Raw genomic sequence first — 25,769 nt, forward strand, 5'->3', positions numbered from 1 at the left:
TCTACTTCGACAATCATCAATCATTTTGGTCCCCAAATAGCAAAACTCCTTTACTACTTTAAACGTCTCATTTCCTAATCTAATTCCTTCAGAATCACCCGACTTAATTCGACTACTTTCCATTATCCTTGTTTTGCTTTTGTTGATGTTCATCTTATACCCTGCTGTCAAGACACTGTCCATTCCGTTCAACTGCTCTTCCAAGTCCTTTGGTCTCTGACAGAAGTCACAATATAGAAGCGTGATTTCTGGAGTCACTCTCTCTACACAGGTACAATCAGCCTCCTGAGCGAAACATACATGTAGCAATTGCATTGTGTATGGCCCACAGGTGGTTAAGAACTGATTGGCACGTTTCATCCTCAATAGCTCCCTCATGCTGGGGAAGAAAGAGTATACCGTACGGGCCTATTCGCAGTTGTCCGACTCTTTTTGCGTGGATTCACTGTCCAGGTTCTGAGCTCTCTCAGGGTCTGTATTTCCTCCCACAAGAGATCTCGGATTGGATCTGGTCTGCCCGTTTTCAACCAGGATGTTGCCGCGGTAAACTTAACCCTAGGACGCCTAAGGGGGGGGGGGGGGGGTTCGTTGAACCCACAATTTTTTTATGTCCCCTGCTTTTGCCCAAGTAACTTTCTTACTACATATTCTCTTTGAGTTATTGTTTGTTGGCTATTTTACGAAACGTTAGTGTCAATATAGTTTATAGAAAATTCCTGCTTTGAAAGAAAAAATAAATAAACTTATTATGGATCCAATAACCCCCCCCCCCCTTAGGCTTCCATGCTATAGAAAATTTCCCTTAGTAGGATTTCGTATTTCTCATCTATACAACAATGCTAGTTAGTTTCTTGCTGGTTGGTGTTCTTGATATTCACAATAGTCGGTTTACTTTCAGAGGAAGTGATTGTTGATGTCAGTCAGCTGTTATTTATCTTGTAAACTTGCAGTGAGTTAGTGCAGTTCCTAACACTTAGGCCTCCAGGAACTTTGGTGTCCTACACAGCAAAAACGAAACAAAGTAAAAACTTACTGATGTTGTCAACAATGCACCAAGATAAAGGCACTGTTAGAGGAGAGAAAAATAAAACAGAGATAAATGCATATTTTAATTCCACTAAAAGTGGAATTGATACCATTGATCAAATGACGCGTATGTACACCTGCAAGAGGGGAACAAGGAGATGGCCTCTATCTGTATTTTACACTCTCATCGACATTTGTGCTATCAATGCAACCACCATATTCATCCAGCAACATTCAAGATGGAATGAAAAGAAACACAACAAACGGAAACTTGATCTTCTGCAAGCTGGGATGGAACTAGTGAAATTGCAGGTAGAAGAAAGAAGTGCCAATGCAAGAGGGTTATCTAACCAAATTGTTCAATCAATGGAGATTATTCTACAAAAGAAAATCAAAGAAGTGACAACAGAAGCACGTCAGCCTCCTGCAGGGAAAGGTCGGTGCCACATTTGTGTAAGAAAAGCTAAAACAAAGAAGCAGAAGTACAACAATCTAAGTAAACCAAAACAGAATTGTGGACAGTGTCATAAACATGTGTGTAACACACATGCAGAAAAAATTGTGAAGTGTGTCTCTTGCCTTGAAGTTGAGAGAGTAGTCTATTGTATATGAAGACATCTGTATTTTGTATTGTAATATGTCAATTTTTTATTCACTCAATCCAATATTTATAACAATTAACAGCATTTATAAACCGATGCCTTAGTTAAAATACATAAACCATTTTGAAAGTTGTAATTTTTCGTCAGTAAACTTACTTAATACCTGTGGGCTCGCCGAACCCCCCCCCCCCCCCCCTTAGGCATCCAAGTTAGAAAAAAAGGCTTGGGCGTCCTCGGGTTAATAGTTATGTGTATCAGGTATATCCCGAGCACCACGCACAGTGGACAGTGATAGAGGTATAGAGAAAAAGAGAGAAGGAGAGACGTGCGGTAAGTGGTGTGTTGTTTGGTTGTCAGGGTGCGCGTGAAGAACGGCCTGCGGCTGCTGGGCGCCGAGGCGAGCTCGGAGCGCTGGAACGTGACCGCGTCGCTCAACGGCAAGCACACCGCCGCCACCGTCACCGCCTTCCGCAGGGACAGCCTGGCCGACGCGCCGCCGCAGCTGCAGCCCTCGCCGCACGGCAAGCCGGGGTGAGTCAGCCACTAGCGTTCCCTCCCGGTCCTGCCCCACATTTTTGCAATGTACAGGGTGTATCAAAAAGAACCATCCGATTTGGTACTTCTACAGGATGGTCCATTGATCGTGACCGTCGTAGTTCGCTACACGACGACGGGGGCGCGTCGAGTAGTCCCCTGTTCGATAGGTCGGAGGAATACAACTTTGCGAATGCGGTTTCCAATTGCAAGTTATGAAATACTGGCCTGTCCCACGTGCCATTGGATATTCGAGGCTCATTGAGTAGCAAGTCGTAAATTACGATTGTGTACTGATTTCTATTGCCCCGATTACAGTGAAAACCGTGGCGAAACAAATAATATGCTTCACACAAAACGTATGTATCTTTCACCGCAGAATCGGAATCGGCAATAAAAAAACTGAGGTTCCCATTGAACATTTCAATGGGTGTCCTCCTCCGAAACAAACAAATTAGAATCATAACTTTTTTTTGGTCCGATGTGTAATTTTCGAGATACTTCTATTATTTCAGTTTAAATGAACACCTTTATATATCTATCAGCTATAAAAGTAAGTGTCTTACAGCAATACGCAAAGGCACTTTTTTTTATCTTTCCATCTTTTGCATTTCATATAAATGTATATGTATAGTTCTGTAGAACAAAATTGACAAGCAATCTCTGCACTACATGAAATTATAACAGAGAAGTTAATAACAAAATAAAATTTACTCGAATCCTATACTGACTGCAAACTGCTGGTATACATTAGGTTAAGGAAGAATATAACATAGAAATTTTTTCAGGAACTCCTCGACAGCAAATAACGAGTGAACCACGGGGAAATCCTTAAATTTAGACTTGAACGTGCGATTGCTAAAACGCTTTAATTCTTGCGATAGCTTGTTGAAAATAGACGCAGCAGAATACTGTACTGTACACCTTTCTGCACAAGAGTCAAGGAGGTGCGATCCAAACACAGACCAGATTTCTGCCAAGTATTAATGAGTGAAATCTGACAATTCTTGGGTATAAGCTTATACCGTTAGCAGCAGACGGCATTAAAGAAAACATATACGTAAAGGCCAATATGAGAATTATGAGGCTTCTGAACAGAAGTCTACAAAAAGTTCATGAACATATTGTACGAACTGAGCGAAGAATAGACTTTGTAAAGAGGAATAGTTATCCAGGGAAATAATGCCGTGCGTTACGAATGAATGAAGGTAAAGTAGAGTAATTTTCGTGTTGAAACATTACTTCTTGCATACTCTATTCTAATGATAAATACAGCACAATTTAGTTTTTGAACAAGTTTCTGAACTTAGGATTTCTATGACAGCGTACCATCTACATGAACGACTACGAATTAGGTGTTCAGACTCACTAATCATTCGTATTGTGTGGTAGAAACTATACAAACTGAGTCTTCCTGTGATTTAGTATAAACTGATTTTTTGCAAGCTATGAACTTACGTCTTGAACTGTACTATTTGGATTGTTCACACTCAATCATACGTAGTGTGTGTTAAAAACTGTAAAAACTGAGTCTTCCCGTGATGTAGGAAAGACTGATTTTCTACAGGCCATTAAGTTATGTCTTGACCTGTACGAATTGATACATTGCCTGTGTTGCACTCAGGACCATTCATTAACAAGCTAGTGTCATTAGCAAACAAATTTTAGAATCAAGCGTCATATTAGGAGGTATATAATTTATATATATAATTTATGCTGGTTGGTCATAAGCAGTCTGAAAAGCTTGAAAGGGTGTTGCAGAGTAGGCTATACAGAGAAATAATTGTTAAGAAAAAGTTCGATACGTTTCTCCGTTCCTAGTTAACTAGCACAGACAGTTGCGCGCGCAAATTCAAGAGCCCCGCCAGATACAATTAGTGTCAGCTGTTCTCATAGCGTAGATGACAGCGCGCGAGACTGCTCAGCCTTTGGTTCGAGTTCGAACCTTATTACCGTCTCATTTGTGTCGCTCTCTTATTCGGTTTTATGAATCTAAGCAAAGGACACGTTAGGCGACACCGTCTCTGGAGGAGGGGGGCGACGGGTAGATTCTTGAATTTGAACACACAACGGATTGATTGGGTAAATTCAATGCTAATTAACGTGGAAACGGTGCAATGTATCACTTTTTTTCTTAACAAATACTTCTCAGCATAGCATGCCCTGCAACACCCATAAAAGCTTTTCAGACTATTTGTGACCACCTTGTATATACGAGGATCATTCCATACGTCATGCTAGCTTTGGCATATCTTACAATAATGCCACACCGGCCGCTGTGGCTGAGAGGTTCTAGGCGTTTCGGTCCGGAACCGCGCTGCTGCTACGGTCGCAGGATCGAATCCTGCCTCGGGCATGAATGTGTGTGATTCCTTAGGTTAGTTAGGTTTAAGTAGTTCTAAGTCTAGGGGAATGATGACCTCAGATGTTAAGTCCCATAGTGGTTAGAGCCATTTGAACCATTTTTGATAATGCGACAACGTAGTAGTTTCATTGTGTGCGATGAAGAGGTAAGGCAGTGTGTATCTGAATTCCAACATACAACAGAGTTCCAGTACAGGTCACAGCAAAGGGTGACATGAAACACATGCATTATTTGAAATCTATGTAAATTTATTTCGCAGGAGTGCAAATGTAACAAAAATGAATCAAATAAACTATCCTTCAAAACAGTCCCGAATGGATCGAGACAGCGTTGCCAACGATGGGGAAGGCGTTAAATGCCATTAGCATTGCTATCAGTGTTTGCCACTTGTCGCCGAAATACAAGGATATCCGCCCCGTTTGCAAAGCACCTGCCTCACAATGGTTTCTTCAGTTATGGAACGAGGTCGAAGTCGGATGGATGGATGTCTAGTGAGTAGGGTGGCTGAAGAAGAATTTTCAACCCAATAACTTTACAGAGTTCATCATGTCTGCTGTGTGCGTAATAGCGTTATCATGCAGTATGACTGCATTATACAACGCCCGTACGTTTACGCCTTCAGCCACAGCGGCCAATGGTTCTGCATGACAATGAGTTGCATTTGTGTCAGCGAGAAGGTAACTTCCACGTATGCTCGTTGTTGCCCTTTGCTTACATCCACCTTGTAGCACACACTAAATGTTTCAGGCGCTAGTACCGACCCATCCTCGCATGTGGTAGCTACTTGTCGGTTGAAAAAATGGTTCAAATGGCTCTGAGCTTAGAACTACTTAAACCTAACTAACCTAAGGACATCACACACACCCATGCCCGAGGCAGGATTCGAACCTGCAACCGTAGCAGTCGCGGGGTTCCAGACTGTAGCGCCTAGAATCGCTCGGCCACTTCGGCCGGCCTGTCGGTTTATTTCGGTATGTTTGTCGTGGGCTTTCGAAAGTATTTACTGCGATTACAACGATGCCACATGTTCGCAAGGTACACGATAGTTGCCATGACTTATGGAATGACCCTCATATAAGAAACAGCATCGATGCCGCACTCCCTACTTAACCGTGCCCCTATCAGACGGCATCTCATAATCATTACCATTATTGTGGAGAACGATCTTTTTCCGTCTGTTCTTAAAGTACAAGAGGTAGCATTTGTGAAATACTCCTCTTATTCCGTAATGGTCGTTTCTGCAGCAACATTTTGTGGTCAACATAATCATAACATTAAAGCAAAGAAAACCAAGAATACGCCTGCGTGCCAGGGGTTTGGGGGTAGCCTGTATTTTAAGATTGCACTTCGTACCTTATTTTAGCTACAATATTGAAAAATATTTTATAACGGTATTTAAAACACATTTTAATTGTCCACTGTGATTTTTTTTATCGTAGGACGGAGTGTTATGGCACTAATTTCGGTAGCCAAATAATTCGACAGTATGACGGTGTAACTATGTTTGTTCGTTGTGGTCTTCAGTCCTGAGACTGGTTTGATGCAGCTCTCCATGCTACTCTATCCTGTACAAGCTTCTTCATCTCCCAGTAACTACTGCAACCTACATCCTTCTGAATCTGCTTAGAGTATTCATCTCTTGGTCTCCCTCTACGATTTTTACCCTCCACACTGCTCTCCAATACTAAATTGGTGATTCGTTGATGCCTCAGAACATATCCTACCAACCGATCCCTTCTTCTAGTCAAGTTGTGCCACAAACTTCTCTTCTCCCCAGTCCTATTCAATACCTCCTCATTAGTTATGTGATCTACCCATCTGATCTTCAGCATTCTTCTGTAGCAGCAAAATTCAAAAGCTTCTATTCTCTTCTTGTCCAAACTATTTATCGTCCATGTTTCACTTCCATACGTGGCTACACTAGATACAAATACTTTGAGAAACGACTTCCTGACACTTAAATCTATACTCGATGTTAACAAATTTCTCTTCTTCAGAAACGCTTTCCTTGCCATTTCCAGTCTACATTTTATATCCTCTCTACTTCGACCATCATCAATTATTTTGCTCGCCAGATAACAAAACTCCTTTACTACTTTAAGTGTCTCATTGCCTAATCTAATTCCCTCAGAATCACCCGACTTAATTCGACTACATTCCATTATCCTCGTTTTGCTTTTGTTGATGTTCATCTTATATTCTCCTTTCAAGACACTATCCATTCCGTTCAACTGCTCTTCCAAGTCCTTTGCTGTCTCTGACAGAATTACAATGTGTAACTATAGGCTGAAGCAAATAAAACATATGTTGTATTGGACAGAAGTTGTTTTTGAAACAGTGTTCCAACTTTACATCTGTGCTTTTCATGCATTTTTAGCGTTTTCGTTTTTCTCTCACGCTTACAAGTACTTAAGGAGTTTTGACTGAATGAAAACGCGGTGCCTCGAGTGACTGAGTGATTGTGCAGGAGCGGCGGAGCGGCCGGTGGCGGCGGCGGAGGGCCGTCAAAGGCGGAGGAGGTGTTCTCGCTGCTGGTGGCCGTGTCAGACGAGGGCGGCGCGGGGGCGGCGGACGCGCGCCTCGTGCTGAGCGCGCGCTACGTGCTGGCCGGCGACGTGGCGGCGGCGGCGGTGGCGGCGGGGGCGGCCAGGAAGCCCGCGCTGCTCGAGGCGTCCGGCCGGCGGAGGCACACCGCCAGGCTCGAGGTGCACAAGGACGACATCCAGGCCGTGCTGCCCATCTCCAAGGTCGGTCTCGCGCTGTGCTGCGAGACAGCAATACTTTGCTTTAGAGTAAATAACACATTACTAATTTCGGCGGTCATCATCAGGCTTGATCATCAGATCTGCAGAGGGTGATTACTGAGTGTAAAGAAGGAAAGGCTGCTGGGATGGATGATCTTATGAATGAGCAAATAAAACATTTTGGGCCTGCAACACTAATGTGCATTCTACACTCGTGCTCATAAATTAAGGATGATTGCAGAATGTGGTGCCACACAACATGGCACTACACAAAACTGGTGCTAATAGCGTAGGCACATAGGGAACACACACGACACAGATCTGTAAGTCCACGGTATTGGTGATAAGTTGAGAAAACAGTCCCGAAACACGTGTGCTACAAAACGCCACTGTTCCCTGCACGTGTACCCCGACGTCAATATGGCATATGACCACCATGCACACGTACACAGGCCGCACAACGGGTTGGAATGCTCTGGATCAGGTGGTCGAACAGCTGCTGGGGTATAGCATCCCATTCTTGCACCAGTGCCTGTCGGAGCTCCTGAAGTGTCCTAGGGGTTTGAAGACGCGCAGCGATACCTCGACCGAGAGCATTCCCGAGGTGCTCGATGGGTCACTCCATTCGCCTGATATAGTTTCAAGGTACTCCTCCACGACGGCAGCTCGGTGGGGCCATGCGTTATCATCCATCAGGAGGAAGGTGGGACCCACTGCACCCCTGAAAAGGCGGACACATTGATGCAAAATGACGTCTCGATACACCTGACCTGTTACAGCTCCTCTGTCAAAGATATGCAGGGGTGTACGTGCACCAGTCACAATCCCACCCCACTCCACCAAACTACGACCTCCATACAGGTTCCTTTCGAGGACATTAAGGGGTTGGTATCTGGTTCCTGGTTCACGCCAGATGAAAACCCGGCGAGTATCACTGTTCAGAATATACCTGGCCTCGTCCGTGAACATAACCTGGGACTACTGTTCGAATGACCGTGTACTGTGTTCTTGACACCAGGCTTTACGGGCTCTCCTGTGACCAGGGGTCAGTGGAATGCACCTTGCAGGTCTCTGGGCGAATAGATAATGTCTGTTCAGTCTTATGTAGACTGTGTGTCTCGAGACAACTGATCCAGTGGCTGCGGTAAGGTCACGAGCAAGGCTATCTGCAGTATTCCATGGCCGTCTGCGGGCACTGATGGTGATATATCGGTCTTCTTGTGGTGTTGTACACTGTGGACGTCCCTTACTATAGCGTCTGGACACATTTCCCGACTAGCCTCCAGTCACCCTATAATTTACCCCTCATAACGTCATCAATATGTGTTCTTTGAGCTATTAATAACACACAGTCACCATTAGCACGTCTGAAAACGTCTGCACACTTACTCGCTGCACCGTACTCTGACATGCACCAACATACCTCTGCGTATGTGTACTGCTGCCAGCGCCACGATGCGACGACCGCAGGAAAATGCACAGCATGGTCATACGCCGAGGTGATTTAAACCCGCAAACTGCTCACCAGAGTGTTGTTTCACCATGTATCAGCATTGTCCTTAATTTATGCGCATGAGTGTAGATCTTTTTAACAACTGCTTATGCTCTCGCAGGATCCCCAAAGTCTGGCGGAAATCTCCTGTCATCGCTATCCTTAAACCCGGTAAAGAGAACAATGACCCTGAGAACTACCGTCCCGTATCTTTTCTTTGCTATTTGTATAAAATCTTGGAGAGAATGACTCTGAACCGCTTGACAGAAGCAATTGACACTGCGCTTGTACCTCAACAGGCTGGCATTAGACCGGGTAAAAGCTGCACGTCGCAGATCCTCGGTCTCACCCAGTACATCGAAGACGGTTTTGAATCACGTGTGGTAACCGGTGTGGCCTTTGTTCACCTGTCTGCTGCGTACGACACTGTGAACCATAAATTACTCCTGAAAAATTTTTGTGGCATCACTAGTGACTCTATTTTAACCACCTTAATAGCCAACTTCCTTAGCAACAGGAGATTTTTCGTGGAATTTCAAGGACGGCGCAGTAGATGGAGATTACAGAGGAATGGGCTACCCCAGGGCAGTGTTATGGCCCCTATACTTCTTAATATGTATACGAATGATGAACCACTCCCGCTGTACACCGGGAGTTTTCTGTATGCGGATGATATCGCATTGGCCACCTAGGGAAAGGATTTCCGTGACGTCAAAAATAAGCTGCCTGAAGCACTGGAAGAACTGGGACGACTCTACGAAAATAGTTATGGCGTAACCATACGAAAACGCAAGTCTGTGCTTTCCGCCTAAAAAACAGACAAGCCAACCAACAACTAAATATTTCATGGAATGGCACTCAACTTGACCACTCATTTTCCCCAAACTATCTTGGAATGACCTTAGATCGGACCCTAACGTTCAAAACGCATTGCCAAAACACAAAAATGAAAGTGTCCGCAAGGAATAATATCATACGAAAACTAAGGGGATCTAAACTGGGTTGCACAGCCAGTCACTATTCGGACTTCGTCTTTGGCGTTGTGCTACTCTGCGGGCGAATACGCAGCACCTGTCTGGCATAACTCCTGCCATGCTAGGCACGTGGACACCACTCTGAATGAGACGTGCCGCACAATCACTGGGTGTCTGAGACCCACTAAAGTGGAGCAGCTGTACCACCTAGCAGGTAGAGCTCCGCCCGACATCAGGCGCGAAGCAGCTGCTCAAGCAGAAGTACGTAGAGCCTTGACATCTGACACTCACCCATTATTTGGCCATTCGCCAGCCGTCTCGCTTGAAGTCCAGAAAATTTTTTGTAAGGGTCTATGCAAACAACAACAACATAAACCAAAGGCTAGACATGTGGAGAATAGAGACTGCTCCTCTATGCTGGAGGGAATGAGAACTGGTGTACCTGGAAGTCCCTCAAAAGGTTACGAACTGGTGTTAGTGATGTCCTTACGTTAGTTAGGTTTAAGTAGTTCTAAGTGCTAGAAAACTGATGGCCTCGGATGTTGAGTCCCATAGTGCTCAGAGCCATTTTTTTTGTTAATTCCCTTGTAATTGATGCCTTTGACACGAATAAAAAAATCTGATGTGTGAAAATTAAATGAATCAGCTGTTAGGTTTTGAGAAAAAATAAAATACGCATACGATGAATGGAGAAAATAAGTGGTACAGCAACAAAAAAAAATCGTGTAGAGAAAAAAATGCAGCAACGCAAGGTACCAATCGATTGGAAAAAGAACCACATAATTCCCGTTTTCAAGAAGCATAGTCGATAACCATGCAGTGAAGGCTTTCACGACCGAATCTCTTAGCTGCTGGCGAGTCTTCCAGGTTGTATCACCGTGGTTCAAGAAACTTCTCTGTTCCTAAAATTTCGTCCAGAACTACGTCGGACATTTTCAGAGTCTTGTCGACTGATGGTTAAGAACTGCAGGTGCCTTCACAGGGGTGGCTACTCCCCAATGGCTTGACGGAGATCAGAACATGTAGATCCCCTTTCTTCAGCTTCGTGACTGTGGTGTAGCCTCTCGGTGGTTGTCTGCTGGATGCTGTTGGCCCTTTTCAGTGTGGTTTGCTTCAGACGTGGCCACAGCTGCATGGTGGTGGTCAGTGGGTTGGCCAATGACGCTCGTCGTAGAGCGACATAAATACTGTGGAGTACTTCGACCGCGCCCTTTTTCCGCACTATTTATGTCGCTCTCCAACGTCCGACCCGTCGGTCGGAAGGCCGGGCGGGAACAGAGCATTCTGAAGATGTCGAGCACAGTTCTTGGTGAAACGTTAGAAACGGAAAACTTTTGTGGGCTACGGTCATACAACCAGGGAGTCTCACCAGTAGCGTAGCCAATACTATCACTCGAAATAAGGGTTACTACTCTAGCTTCGACCTGCGAGACAGAGTTGCAACAGTCATTTCTCCTATACCACTAGTCAATGGCGTGTAGCAATCCAATTATTTTCAAAAGGCTGGATTGTAAAACGAGCATCACAATGAGTGACTACACCACAGGGTGGGACAAATAGTAGTGGCCTGGAGAACAGAGTTCCAGAGTACAAAGAAACACAGCAGAAGAAAGGAGATATAATACTAACCTGGCTACAGCAGATGTTGAGAGTGACCACCATTCGTCTCTTGGCACTTTCAGACCTTTGTCAGCAAGTTGCTGAAGGCGGATCGAAGCTAAACTCCTGGACTTGATGGAATATCATTCGAAATGTTCTGCTGCTGTTCTTGAAGACCTTAGACTTGACGGCTTCCCAAACAAAGTAATCGCACACCGATAGTTCAGGTGACCTGGCTGGCCAACTAGGACCGCGACGAGACTGACAACTCTGTCGTGGGTAAAGATTGTGTAAATATGCTCCAAAGTTCGGCCGACTGTATGCACAGTTGCTCCATCCGGTTGGAAGTAACCGTAGGTCATTTCCTCCTCCGTACATGCTGCCACAAATGGTTTCAAAATGTTGGAAATGTAAGGTGTTCCGAGCTACTTTTATTTTCCCCATCCTGTATTTCCTCCGTAAACAAAACCGGACGTCTAAGGATAAAAGAGGAGGACAGCTAATAACCACCTGTTTCCACTGGAACAAATGGACTTTATTGTCTTACATAATATCTACCTCGGGTGTTATCAGACAGCTAGTTCACGCTTGCCTCCAACTTGTAGTATATCTCTGTCCACCTAGCAAATGGCCGTACACTAAATGCCGCCATTTGTCACGGAAACTCATGATCATTCACTCCCGACTTTCATACAAGCGACACTTTAAACACCTGAGCTCCGACGCAAAAGGCCCACGACTCCCTTACTACGCTGACGAAGGCTTACGACTCAGTACGAAAGCATTCCGCGGCAATATGTTGACAGGAAATGAGCCTCCAGAGCAGTAACAATTGGCCAATTTCTGATAACGCTCATAGCATTTACTGTAAGGAGCTGCGTCCTGCGAACCTTTTGTGAAGTTTCTTTTCGAAAGGGTGTTAGGAAACAGCGGCCTTATTGAGGAAATCACTCGCCTTTGAGAACCACAAAGTCGAGCCAGACCACACCACTGAACCGGTTTAGGGGAAGACCGGCCATGTTATTTAGAGGCTGGAGAATGGTCCCGACCAACACAGCCAACGGGTGCGGTCCATTACGACGTTACACGCACACAATTATAGGCCTGTGTCGCTGACGCAAATCAGCAGCACAGTTACGGAACGTGTTTTATAATCATGTATTACAACGTTTTTGGAGAAAGAAGATCTTCTCTATATAAAAAAAAAAAAAATCAATATGGATTCCGTCGCGACTGCTACGGTCGCAGGTTCTAATACTGCCTCGGGCATGGATGTGTGTGATGTCCTTAGGTTCTTAGTTCTAGGGGACTGATGTCCACAGATGTTAAGTCCCATAGTGCTCAGAGCCATTTTTTTGGATTCCGTAAGCAGAGACCTTGGGAAACACGCAACTTCCTGTTCGTCGATGAAATCCAGGGCAGCATAGACTGAGAAACCCAGGTCGTTGTTATTCTTGATTTCCCGTGGATATTCGATACAGTTCCGTATTGTCTTTTGATGAACACAAATAAAGGCTTGCTGACTACTGGATCAGAATTGTGGCTGGGTCAGAACTTTCTAGCAGATACAATGTGTTTTAACGGGACGACACCGACAAATCTAAAGCTAATTTTCGGTTTTGCCAAGTGACTGGTGTAGGGCCGTTACTATTTACCATACATAGGGTCAACCAGAACTTCACCGACAAACCTTCAGAGATGGTGTCTAGTAAACTTCTGCTCTAAATTGCATACCTTAAGAGCTACGAGCACCTTTCCATTTCACAACTGTGAGACATCTACTGCAAAGTGTTTGCTTTCGACATTTTCAGAGGTGGCAGTATAGACCAAAACCAGAAAAAATATCAATAAGTGTAGTGGACTGATTAGGCAGCCAGTCCACAGTGAAGTAGCCGAAAGGGCACGCGTCAACTCACGCCGTCTGGCGTTAAGTCTGGAACAAGATTCGTAATGAATGTGATAAAGAAAAGAACGTAGCTACTAGAACACTTAACTTTTATATTGTCCTTTGGTATACAGCATTCTGGATGATACAAGTGAGACTCTATCTTGAGGTACATGCAATGGTACAAATGGTTAATGGCGCCTTGCTAGGTCGTAGCCATTAACTTAGCTGAAGGCTATTCTAACTGTCTCTCGGCAAATGAGAGAAAGGCTTCGTCAGTGTAGTCGCTAGCAACGTCGTCGTACAACTGGGGCGAGTGCTAGTACGTCTCTCGAGACCTGCCTTGTGGTGGCGCTCGGTCTGCGATCCTGACGGTGGCGACACGCGGGTCCGACATGTACTAATGGACCGCGGCCGATTTAAGCTACCACCTAGCCAGTGTGGTGTCTGGCGGTGACACCACAATAAGCATGGACTCTAAAGTGCATACCTTAACAGCTGTGACCACTTGTTCATCTTCCTTACTGTGAAACCCATTTCTTCTACTGAACAATTGATCTTAGCTCTTAAAGTATGCATCTTGTAGCCCGTGATTACTGGACTTTTTTCTTGTTTTGATCCGTAATTTCTACTCCCAAAACAAAGAATGCAAACAGCTAGCTGCAGGAGAGTACTGTTTCATAGTATCGAATCTGAAGAAGTACTCATAGCTCAAAGGTACGTATCTTGCAGCTCTTGTTTACAGCACATGTTTTTTCTTGGTTTGTTCCATACTACCACCTGTGAAAGTTTATCGGCGGAGTTCTGATTCACCCTGTATGCATGGTGGTTCAGCTGTCCCTACCGCTGTGGTTTTATGCAAACTGAACTGTAAATCTTGCCTGTATAAACCAAGCGACGGAATAATCCTCCCGCTCACCATGAGCAAACCGTTAGGCCTACTGAAAAAAATTAGCAAATCCATCTTGTAGGAAATTTAACGCACCTAAATTTTATTCTGGAATATTTTGTCACTGGAGGCCACAGCTTTCGAGTTATTCAGGAGAAAAACTACAACAGTGACCTTCAAAAGCGCATCCACCCCATACTCATCGACCACCAGCCAGAATTTCTAGTATGTTGTTCATGTCACCGTCTCCTACCACTGAAATAAAATTTCCGGCTATACGAGCTATTCCTGATATTAGATATTTTTTGACTCCATTTGTTGGGTTGTTATGCCACCAGCATTATTAATTTAAAAAAGCTCCTGAGAGTAACAAAAGAAACATGGCTTTTGTAAACATTGCGTCTGGACTAATTACGATGACGATTCTGTCCGAATTTAAACCTTACAAGCACGGTAGTTTCGTAGTCAGAGGGTTTAACGAATACAATGATTTGCTGTCTACTCCTATTTTGTGCTGTTAAAATTCACAAAACTCGTAGATATAATCTACACAAACGTCAATTTCACAATTTGTAAGTGCTCGACTGAGTCGTTGGCGTAAGAAGGCCACTACTCCTATTTTATGCTGTTAAAATTCACAAAACTCGTAGGTATAATCTACACAAACGTCAATTTCACAATTTGTAAGTGCTCGACTGAGTCGTTGGCGTAAGAAGGCCAGTCAATCAAGATCATAAACGTTGAATGTAGAAAATAATTCATGCAGAAACAAATATTTATGCAGTGGTAAGAGGGAGTTACATACATACTAGAAATCCTGACTGGTGAGGGACGACTGTGGCAGTGGAAGTGCGTTTCGAGGTCACTACGTCTTTCTCGAGCGACTCGAAAACTACGGCCTGTAGGGGAAAGGTATTCCGGTACAAAATTTAACTCCTACAAAAATATCGTATTCATTTTATTTATAGGACCAATAGTTTGCGCGCAGCGAGTGAGAGAATGTGAAAATCTCGTGAATGGTTTATGACGGCCAGCTACAACATTACCGGATGCATAAAATCACGGTGGTAGGGCCAACCTGCTCAGGCTGTATAAATGGTATTCATGATAACGTTGGAAGCTCAGTAAGATTATTTGCAGTCGGTAGGAAGGTAGCAACTCCAGAAGCGAAATGCAGGAAGATCGACAGACATTGGTGCTGTAACTGGAAATTAACCCTGGACGTAAGTAAATGTGATGCACTGCGCACAAATAGGCGACGAGATCGATTAGTGTTCGATTACACAATTGACGTTAAACCACTGTAAACAGTAACAACCGTATGACACCCAAGAGTAACCGGCCCGGATAGGTCTAAAGTCGAAATACCGCATAACAGTAATTGCAGGAAAAGCTGACAGTAGGCTGAGATTCGTTGGAAAAATAATAAGCAAATTTAATTCATTGGCGAAAGACATGTCTTACAAAACACTGGCCGGCCTTTAGTGCCCGAGCGGTTCTAGGCGCTACAGTCAGGAACCGCGCGACCGCTACGGTAGCAGGTTCTAATCCTGCCTCGGGCATGGATGTGTGTGATGTCCTTAGGTTAGTTAGGTTTAAGTAGTTCTAAATTCTAGGGGACTGATGACCTCAGATGTTAAGTCTCATAGTGCTCAGAGACATTTGAACTGAAGCTCCGCCCTAATAACCAGTGGCCAGTGTCAATCGTAATAAACATAAAAAGCGACCCAGACGGCGTCTGTCTTTTTTCATTATATTATAAGTGTTTTCAGTTCCCTCGGACGTCATGTCTTCAGTTATGGTTTCGGTGTTGTGCATATATGTAACAAAGTATTGTACTAGGGAATTTTCTCTAAAGTGGTGCATACGAGGGATTAGAAAAATATTCATGCTATACTAGCGTTCAAGAAAACAGCGAATATTTAGCTTCATAACGTATTCAACTTGACGGGAACTGAAGGAAACAAACGCACCTTCAAAATTTCCTATATTGAGAAACGTAACTTTTTGCCTGGAAGTCTTTTGCTATGTTACTACAAAGAGATATTTTCTTGGCTTGTGCAACTCAACTCGTGTTGTACCTATTCCTGTAGCAAATGTTCGTGGAGCACATCATAAACAGCAAAATATTCCTGTTACTGAAGTTTATAACCTGAACACAGTTTTCTGACGTGTTTTTCTGAGTTCTCTCCCCTCCCTAATTTATAGTCAATGTCATTAAATCGTAAGAGATGGTTTCGTTAGTGCCCCGATTTTGTTATAGACTGAAAATGCAGTATTCTTCTTTAATGGCCGTACTTATATGAAATGAACACCGTCTCGAAAATCTTATTTTAGTGGCAAGGATAATTATTTTCCGGTCTTGAGGTAGCCATCTATCCATCGGATGAAGAAATTTTTTCTAAGCGTTCAACGTAGACTCCGGGTCTAGGTCATTCAGGAGACTGTAACACGGGAAAACCTTTTGTCTGGTGACCTGAATAATTTCCTAAATGGCATCGGAGAGCTGTCGTATGTAGTCTTAGCCACCACAATATTACCAAATTTATTGTTCTCGTACGTCTCTGTCATTTATTTCCTTGGAAACGTAGCAAGAAACGATGCGCACAGCGTTTGTGATACTTAAAAACTGCAACTGAGTCGCGTAGAAAGACATGAAGTACAGAGTTTTGTCTAGTTCAAGACAATGATCATAAAAATAGTCATTAGACTACCGATTTTGGTCCATAGCGACCATCTACAGAGAGAACATTAGACTTCTGGCAATGCGAGACTTAGTCGAGCACAGTAATGGCGTTTGTATTTCGGCGTCTTCCTGCATTGCCACAGGTCTCAAGTTCCATGTAAACAGTCGACGTACGGACGTGATGAATGCAAGTCACAGCATATTGTGTATTTACACAGTACAGTTCGTTAATGAATGTTTTCTATGCACATTTAAAGCTTATTATGTGTCTTTGATATGTGCCCATATCATTTAATACATCGACTGGTCTGTAAGACCATATTAATATTATTTCGTCAATGACGTGTCATTTAGAGAGGTCGGACATTTTTTCATATTTCAAATTGCGCTTGAGAATGGCTAGAAAACTCAGATCATGACTTTGTCAAAAAATGAAAACCAGTCTGCAGTAAAATGGCGGAAATTTCTTTCAAAAACGTATACACGACTGTGTTCCCTACGAAGAAAAAAAAATCCCACTGATTCGTTAGTACGTGGTCCCCAAGTATGAAGACATTAGACTAATTTCTCCCCCTACTCCCCCCACCCCGCTTTCCTCTCTCTTTGGTTAACGTTGAGTCCGTATTTTGTAGTCAGTAGACTGTTCATTCCATTCAGCAGGTTCTGTTGTCCTTCCTCACTTACACAGAGGACAGCAATGGCATCAGTAGATGTTAACATTGATACCTTTTCACACTAAATTTTAATCTCACGTTTTCTTTTATTTCCTTCTTTCACGATAACAGGTTGAGAAGTAGAAGAGAGAGATTGCACCCCTCCTTCCGCTCATTTTAATCAGAGCACTTCTCTCATACTTTTCCATTTTTGTTGGTGCCTGTTGATTATTATTCGTATTAGCGTTGTTGAACTCTTCTCGTAGATCAACAAATTATACGAAAGTATCTTAATGTTTCTCAAGTTCCAAACGTGGCGTCTCCGTGGTATCTTTATCTCTCGTGAACTCTGTACTTAAAAAAAAGAAAAAAAAATAGAATCGACCTTTGGATTGGTCATACTGGTGTCCCTGTCTTCAGCTCGACATCGTGGAAATGTGCCACAAAGGACAGTATCTAAGTTGAGAATAATTGTTAAGTTATCTGATGTAAAATTCGTAACGTATGTTTCTTGTAAATGACACATTGCGATAAAATCGGAGTTTACAGTAAAAAGTGCTGCGTATTGGATTGGATTTAGGCTGCTTATCTCGGTGTTACACGTCTGTACGTTAACCGAGATACCGGCACGGAAATATAGGGAATCGTCGCATTAATTCAGAAACACACGTCACGTAACTGTCCGTCCGGCCGGTTTTCATAATAGAAATTGGCAGACAATGTCGGGCACAAAAACTGTTTTCATTTGGCCTGACGTCAGGGCGCATCGAGTTAAAAATCTGTTAACTAAGTGAGGTCTCCGTCGCAGATGCAGATTCAATTATCGAGATAATCGATTTGCGAGCTGGGCCGCCCTCTCGTGCTATTGGGAAAGCGAGCCGCGCCGTAATTGCACGTCACCCGCCTCGCCTGGGGACACGTGACGGCCGACTGCTCCACTGCTTCTCTGCCGGGACGGACCAATCCTAACGGCTCGGCTCGCGCGACACACGCAGGAGGTGGCAGCAGCACACTTGTGTTCTAGTTGGGTGACAAGAACGTCGGATTGCATTCGTCGTACAAAGGTGGTCAGATATTTTCATTTCTAGGAGTGGATTCATCCTTAACGCAGTTGGACACTTCAATACACACACATCAAAAAAAGTTTTGCATCACCTTGTTTCCGAGAGTTCCGGAAACTGTAGAGAAAATTGGAATAGAGATCAACATAAACGTCATTTCCGCCCTTTTGTTGCTCATGAAAACCACACATTGCTTGTTGTACCACTATACAGTAAGACCTTCAGAGGTGGCGGTCCAGACTGCTGTACACATCGGTACCTCTTGCATTGATGCGTGCCTGTATTCGTCGTGGCATACTATCCACAAGTTTATCAAGGCACTGTTGGTCCAGATTATCCCATTCCTCTATGACGATTCTGAGTAGATCCGTCAGAGTGGTTGGTGGGTCACTTCGTGCATAAACAGACCTTTTCAATATTTCCCAGGCATGTTCGATAGAGTTAACGTCTGGAGAACATGCTGGCCACTCTAGTCGAGATATGATTTTATCCTGAAGGAATTCATTCACAAGATGTTCACGATGAGGGCGCGAACTATCGTCCACGAGGACGAATGCCTCTCCAATGTGCTGCTAATATGTTTGGTCTATCGGACGGAGGATGGCAATCACTGGTCGTACAGCCCTTACGGTGCCTTCCATGACCACCAGCGAGCCGCGCGGGATTAGCCGAGCGGTCTGGGCGCTGCAATCGTAGACTGTGCGGCTGGTCCCTGCGGAGGTTCCAGTCCTCCCTCGGGCATGGGTGTGTGTATCTGTCCTTAGGATAGTTTAAGTTAAGAAGTATGTAAGCTTAGGGACTGATGACCTTAGCAGTTAAGTCCCGTAAGATTTCACACACATTTGAACATTTTTGAACCACCAGCGGCGTACGTCGGCCCCACATAATGCCACCCCAAAACAGCTGGGAACTTCCACCTTGCTGCACTCGCTGGGCAGTGTGTCTAAGGCATTGAGCCTGACCGGGTTACATTCAAACACGCCTCCGACGATTGTCGGGTTGAAGGCATATGCGACACTCATCGGTGAAGAGGACGCGATGCCAATCCTGAGTGGTATATTCGGCACGTTTTTGGCCCATCAGTACCGCGCTGCATGGTGTCGTGGTTGCAAAGATGGACCTCGCCATGGACGTCAGGAGTGAAATAGCGCATCATGCAGCCTACTGCACACAGTTTGAGTCGTAACACGACGTCCTGTGGCTGCACTAAAAGCATTATTCAACATGTTGGCGTTGATTTCAGGGTTCCTCCGAGCCATAAGCAGTAGGTAGCGACCATCCACTGCAGTAGTAGCCCTTGGGAAGCCTGAGCGAGGCATGTCATCGACCGTTCCTGTCTCTCTGTATCTCCTCCATGACCGAACAAAATCGCTTTGGCTCACTCCGAGACGCCTGGACACTTCCCTTGTTGAGACCACTTTACTGTCACAAAGTAACAATGCGGACGTGATCGAAACGCGGTATTGACCGTCCAGGAATGGTTGAACTACAGGTTACACGAGCCGTGTACCTTCTTGCTGGTGGAGTGACTGGAACTGATCGGCTGTCGGACCCCCTCCGTCTAATAGGCGCTGCTCATGCAAGGTTGTTTGCTTCTTCGGGCGGGTTTAGTGACATCTATGAACAATCAAAGGGACTATGTCTGTGATATAATATCCACAGTCAACGCCTGTCTTCAAGAGTTCAGGGAACCGGTCTGATGCAATACTTTTTTTGATGTGTGTATAATAAAAGAGTTATGTGTAGCTAATTTTCATACTTTTTTTCATTGTGCCATCAGTCTTCTGATTGGTTTGGTGCGGCCCGTGTGACGACCTCCTCTCTTGCATCAACCACATCATCTCACACTGATGAGCCAAAACATGATCATGAACTGTTTAAGAGCATCATAACCCATTTCTTGATCGCAGTACAGCAACGATTCTGCATAGCGTGAATTCGACGAGTCCTTGGTGTGTTTCTGGAGGTATGTGGCAGCAGGTGTTTTGGCACAGGTTATGTAGACGGGTGGGTTGTGGGCTCGAAACTGATACCCGATGGCACCACAGATGTATTCCATCGGATGCAGATCAGCCACATTAGTTGGGAAAGACATCAACGTGTGTTCACTATCATGCTCTTCAAGTCAGTGCAGTCCGATTCTGGCTTACGGCACGAACAGTTATCTTGCTGGAAGATGCCATCGCCGTCGCAGAAGACGTTAGCCACTAAGGAATGTAAGTGGTCGGTAACAATGATCACGTAGTCCATAGCTGTCATGATGCCACGGCACTCATGGCACAGTCCCTCCCCACCACTTTCTACGAGCTGCGTCCGTGTTGTGGTGCTTATTTTCAGCAGCAAATTCAACTGGATGACAGCTTATCAGCGCTCGATCACAACATGATTCATCTAATTCATCCTACGATGCACTTCTCTCCCCTCTGTCCACTATCCAATCCCGGTGATCCGTTCCCACTGCAATAGTAACTGACAGTGTCATTGGGTTAAAATGGGAACACGACGGGATCGGTTGTCACGGAGTATCGTCTACAACAGTTTGCACTGTACGGGGTGCTCCGAAACACTTCTGTCGCCAGATCGCCGCGTATTGTACTTTGCACTACGGGCAATCCTGCGACCACTACGTTCTGTGATGAGGGGTGGGCGCCCAAAATTTTGTCTACTAATCGTGATTTCACTGTCCCTCAACCACTTTTCATAGGCACTTACTACAGCAGCACGCGAAGAGCCGCCCAACTTCGCCGTTTCAGACATGCTACTCCTAGGCGCTGAGCTATAACAGTCTGGCCTTTCTCAAAGCCGTTCATTGAAGTGGAAGTGGATTTCCCCATTTGCGGTCAGTATCGTCGCTAGAATGATTTCCCACTCCTCTCTCCTCATATCATACACTTCTCTCACGGCGGCACGCAATCGCAAAGGCATCAGGCGCCTTTCGGTCTCGCGGTGGACATTGGTTATCATGTTTTGGCTCATCGGTGCATATTCAAACGTCCATCTCCACTACAGTTTTTACGCTATACACACAGCTCACTCTGGTATCGTGGAACCTATTCCTTAATGACTTAAAACGTGTCCTATTTTTCCTGTCCCTTCTTCATACTCGTATCTTCCACATTATTTACTCGGCGATCCTGCGGAAAGCGGAAAACCTCATTATTTATTATCCACCAAATTTCGACGACTTGCTGTAGCACGACGTCTCAGCCGCTTCGGTTCATACTGTGCTCCAAACGCACTTTTTCAGAAATTTCCACCGACCCCATTTATGAGTACAGTGGTGTCAACGGTAGCTCACTAGAGGGTTGGGTGGAGGTCTGTTATGTTGTCTGATGAAAGCTGGTTCTGCTTCGGTGCCAATGATGGCCGTGTGTTGATTAGGAGGAGGCGATTTGAGGGCCTGCAACCAACATGTCGTCGTGCTAGACACAGTGGAGCTACACCTTGAGTTAAGGTCTGGGCTGCGATTTCATATGACAGCAGGAACACTTTTGTTGTTATCCCACGCTTCCTGACTGCAAATTTGTACGTCAGTCTGGTGATTCTACCTCTTGTGCTTCCGCTAGCAGCATTCAAGAGGGTGTTTTTCAACAGGATAACGCTCGCTGTTGTAACCCAACAAGCTCTACAGTGTGTCGACATGTTGGCTCTGCCTGCTCAGTCACCAGATCTGTCTCCAGTCGCGCACATGTGGGACATCATCGGACCACCATTAACCGTCCATGTATTGACCGACCAAGTGAAACTCCATCCCACATCTGTACAACACAATCCATGCACACCTGATTGCTTGCATTTAACATTCTGGTGGTTATTAATGTACCAGCATTTCACATTTGCAGTGACTTATCTGGCGGTTACATAGAACTAACCTAAACTAAACTCCGTTGCAACCAACCTTCGAGACCCAACGGTAACTACCAGTCTCCGTATCATCCTCAGCCAACAGCCACCACTGGATACGCATATGGAGGGGTTGCGGTCAGCACATCGCTCTCCCGGCCGTTGTCAGTTTTCGTACTGGAGCCGCTACTTCCCTATCAAGCAACTTCTCAATTGACCTCACAAGGGCTGAGTGCATCCTGCTCGGCAGATCGGATGGTTACCCATTCAAGTGGTAGCCAAGTCCAAAAGTGCTTAACTTCGGTGATCTGACGAGAACCGGTTTTACTACTGCGGCTAGGACGTTGGCTTACATTAACCTGTGATCTTACAGTGTTAATCACTCACAAATGTTACACAGACTAATGTATTTCCTAAATTTCATTGCTCTACATTATTTATTTTTTATTTACTGAGATGGTATCTTCTTCTTCTGTGTGAATGCAAAAACAGTGCCCGAACTCTTACGGGAATCGGCAACGCGCCGCGAGTAATAATGGGCGGGGGTACTACGAATGTAGTGCGAGACAATACGTTGAGAATGTGGGTTTCGCGGGAGGCGTGCCAGAGATAAATTCCTGCAGTCGCGATATCCACTGTGTATTCGGTGGCTCAGATGGGTAGAGCGTCTGCCCTGTAAGCAGGAGATCCCGGGTTCGAGTCCCGGTCGGGGCACACATTTTCATCTCTCCCCGTTGACGTATGTCAACGCCTGTAAGCAGCTAAAGGTGTTCATTTCATTGTAATTTATTTTTTGGTGTTGCGATTTTTTTCCGTCAGTTTATGTTGTGTAATATTTTTCATCACGATTGTCTGTGCTCTGTCTTTAAGTACGCCATCCATTCCTTTCCGTAGGTCTAAGTCGACCTTAGATCAGTTCCTTGTGAACCTACATTTTGTTACACAAACGTGCATAGTAATGTGGTACGTTCATCAGTATTTTAAACTCGAACACGGATGTTTGGCTTCCAAAATTTTAATAAACTATTATGTGTAATTGAGTCTGTATGTTCTGAGTAACTGCCGCTGCTTCGTACCGTCATGCCAGATACTACCAGGAGAAGCAGATGTGGCAAAGAGTACGCCCCTTGCATCAGTTGTTAGGGTTTCCTCCATTTCCATTCATGTATGCAGTGGAGGAATAACGACTGTTTGAATGCATCTGTGTTTGTAGTAATTATTATAATCTTGTCCTCACGATCCCTATGTGTTGATACGTAGGGGGTTGTAACCATTTGACGTAGGTCGCTGAAACTTTGTTAACAGGATTTATCGGGATAGTTTAGGTGTATCTTCAAGCCTATGCCAGTTCAGTTCCTTCAATATCTCTGAGACACCCTCCTACGGATTAAACAAACCTGTGACCATTCGTGCTGTTCTCCTTTCTACACGTTCAATATCCCCTATCAGTCCTATCTGGTACGGGTCCCACACACTTGACCAACTTTCTGGAACCGGTTGCACGAGTGATCTGTAAGCAGTTCCCTTTGTAGACTGATTGCACTTCCCCAGTATTCTACCGATAAACCCAAAGCCGGCCGCGGTGGTCTCGCGGTTCTAGGCGCGCAGTCCGGAACCGCGCGACTGCTACGGTCGCAGGTTCGAATCCTGCCACGGGCATGGATGTGTGTGATGTACTTAGGTTAGTTAGTTTAACTAGTTCTAAGTTCTAGGGGACTGATGACCTAAGATGTTAAGTCCCATAGTGCTCAGAGCCATTTGAACCATTTTTGATAAACCCAAGTCTACTACTTGCTTTATCCACGACTGAACCTAAGTGATCATTCCATTTCAAATCCCTACAAAATGTTACACCGGGTATTATTATGAGTTGGTCGATTTTAACAGTGATTCATTGATGACAGTCATCTTTGCATTACTTTCAAATCTAATCAATGTCTGGCTTAATATTTATGCAGCTTCGTTCAAATAGTACTTCATCATAGATAACTGCATCATCTGCAGAAAGTCTGATTTTATTTTTATATTATCTACAAGGTCCTTAATATGCAACACAAACAGCAAGGGTCCCAACACACGTCCCTGGGGTACACCCGAAGTTGCTTCTACATCTGACGATGACTCTCCACCCAGTCCTCCCTACCAAAAAGTCCTCAATCCAGCCACAAATTTCACTTGATACCCCATTATATTATGTTTTGACAATAAGCGTAGGAATGGTACTGAGTCAAGTGCTTTTCGGAAATCAGGAAATACAGTATCTACCTGATTGTCTTGATCCAACGCTTTCAGTATGTCATGTAAGAAAACTGCAAGTTGGGTTTCACAATATCGATGTTTTCGAAATCTATACAGGTGGGCATTGAAGAGGTCATTCCGTTCAAGAAATCTCATTATGTTTGAGCTCAGAATATGTTCTAGGATTCTACAACAAATGGATATCAAGGATATTGGATGTTAGTTTTGTGGACCGCTTCCACTACCCTTCTTGTAGATGGTGTGACCTGTGCCGTTTGCCAAGAACTGGGCATGGTTTTCTGTTCGAAGAATCTACGACAGATTACAGTTCTAAGAGGGGCTAACTCAGCCACAAATTCAGTATAGAATCTGACAGGGACTCCATTTGGCCCTGGAGCTTTGTTCAGTTTTAACGACACCACTGACACTAATACCTATTTCATCCATATTTACGGTGGTACGAGGATTAAATTGAGGTAGTTCTCCTGGGCTTTCCTTTGTAAAGGATCATTTAAAAACGGAGTTAATAATTTAGACTTAAGCTTTGCTATCGTCAGTTTCAGTTCCTCTCTCATTCACTAGGGACTGTATACCAACGTTTTAAATAAGACAAGAATTGCTTTGGGTATTGTGAAAGATCACTTGACAATATTCTGCTACCTTAGTCACTGGAGGCATCACTTATTGCTCTCTTGACAGCCAAACGCGTTTCGTTCAGCATATATCTATCTATGGCCCTACGCTTTGTTTTACTCTTATTACGCAGTATAGATTTAAGTGTCAGGAAGTCATTTCTGAAAGTATTTGTATGGAGTGTAGCCATGTATGGAAGTGAAACATGGACGATAAATAGTTTGGACAAGAAGAGAATAGAAGCTTTCGAAATGTGGTGCTACAGAAGAATGCTGAAGATTAGATGGGTAGATCACATAACTAATGAGGAAGTATTGAATAGGATTGGGGAGAAGAGAAGTTAGTGGCACAACTTGACCAGAAGAAGGGATCGTTTGGTAGGACATGTTCTGAGGCATCAAGGGATCACCAATTTAGTATTGGAGGGCACGTGGAGGGTAAAAATCGTAGAGGGAGACCAAGAGATGAATACACTAAGCAGATTCAGAAGGATGTAGGTTGCAGTAGGTACTGGGAGATGAAAAAGCTTGCACAGGATAGAGTAG

General features: G+C 44.5%; 1 protein-coding gene across 1 annotated transcript in view; it reads left to right on the top strand.

Annotated features, from left to right (window-relative positions):
* LOC126253668 (transmembrane protein 132E) overlaps window positions 1-25,769 on the top strand; it is a 415,203-nt gene that overhangs the window by 236,307 nt on the left and 153,127 nt on the right. The window contains exons 5-6 of the mRNA XM_049955226.1: window positions 1,986-2,159; window positions 6,995-7,274. Of these exons, the coding sequence (XP_049811183.1) occupies window positions 1,986-2,159; window positions 6,995-7,274 (454 nt within the window). The remainder of the gene's footprint in view (window positions 1-1,985; window positions 2,160-6,994; window positions 7,275-25,769) is intronic.

This window comes from Schistocerca nitens, chromosome 1, assembly GCF_023898315.1.
Source record: "Schistocerca nitens isolate TAMUIC-IGC-003100 chromosome 1, iqSchNite1.1, whole genome shotgun sequence".
NCBI lineage: Eukaryota > Metazoa > Arthropoda > Insecta > Orthoptera > Acrididae > Schistocerca > Schistocerca nitens.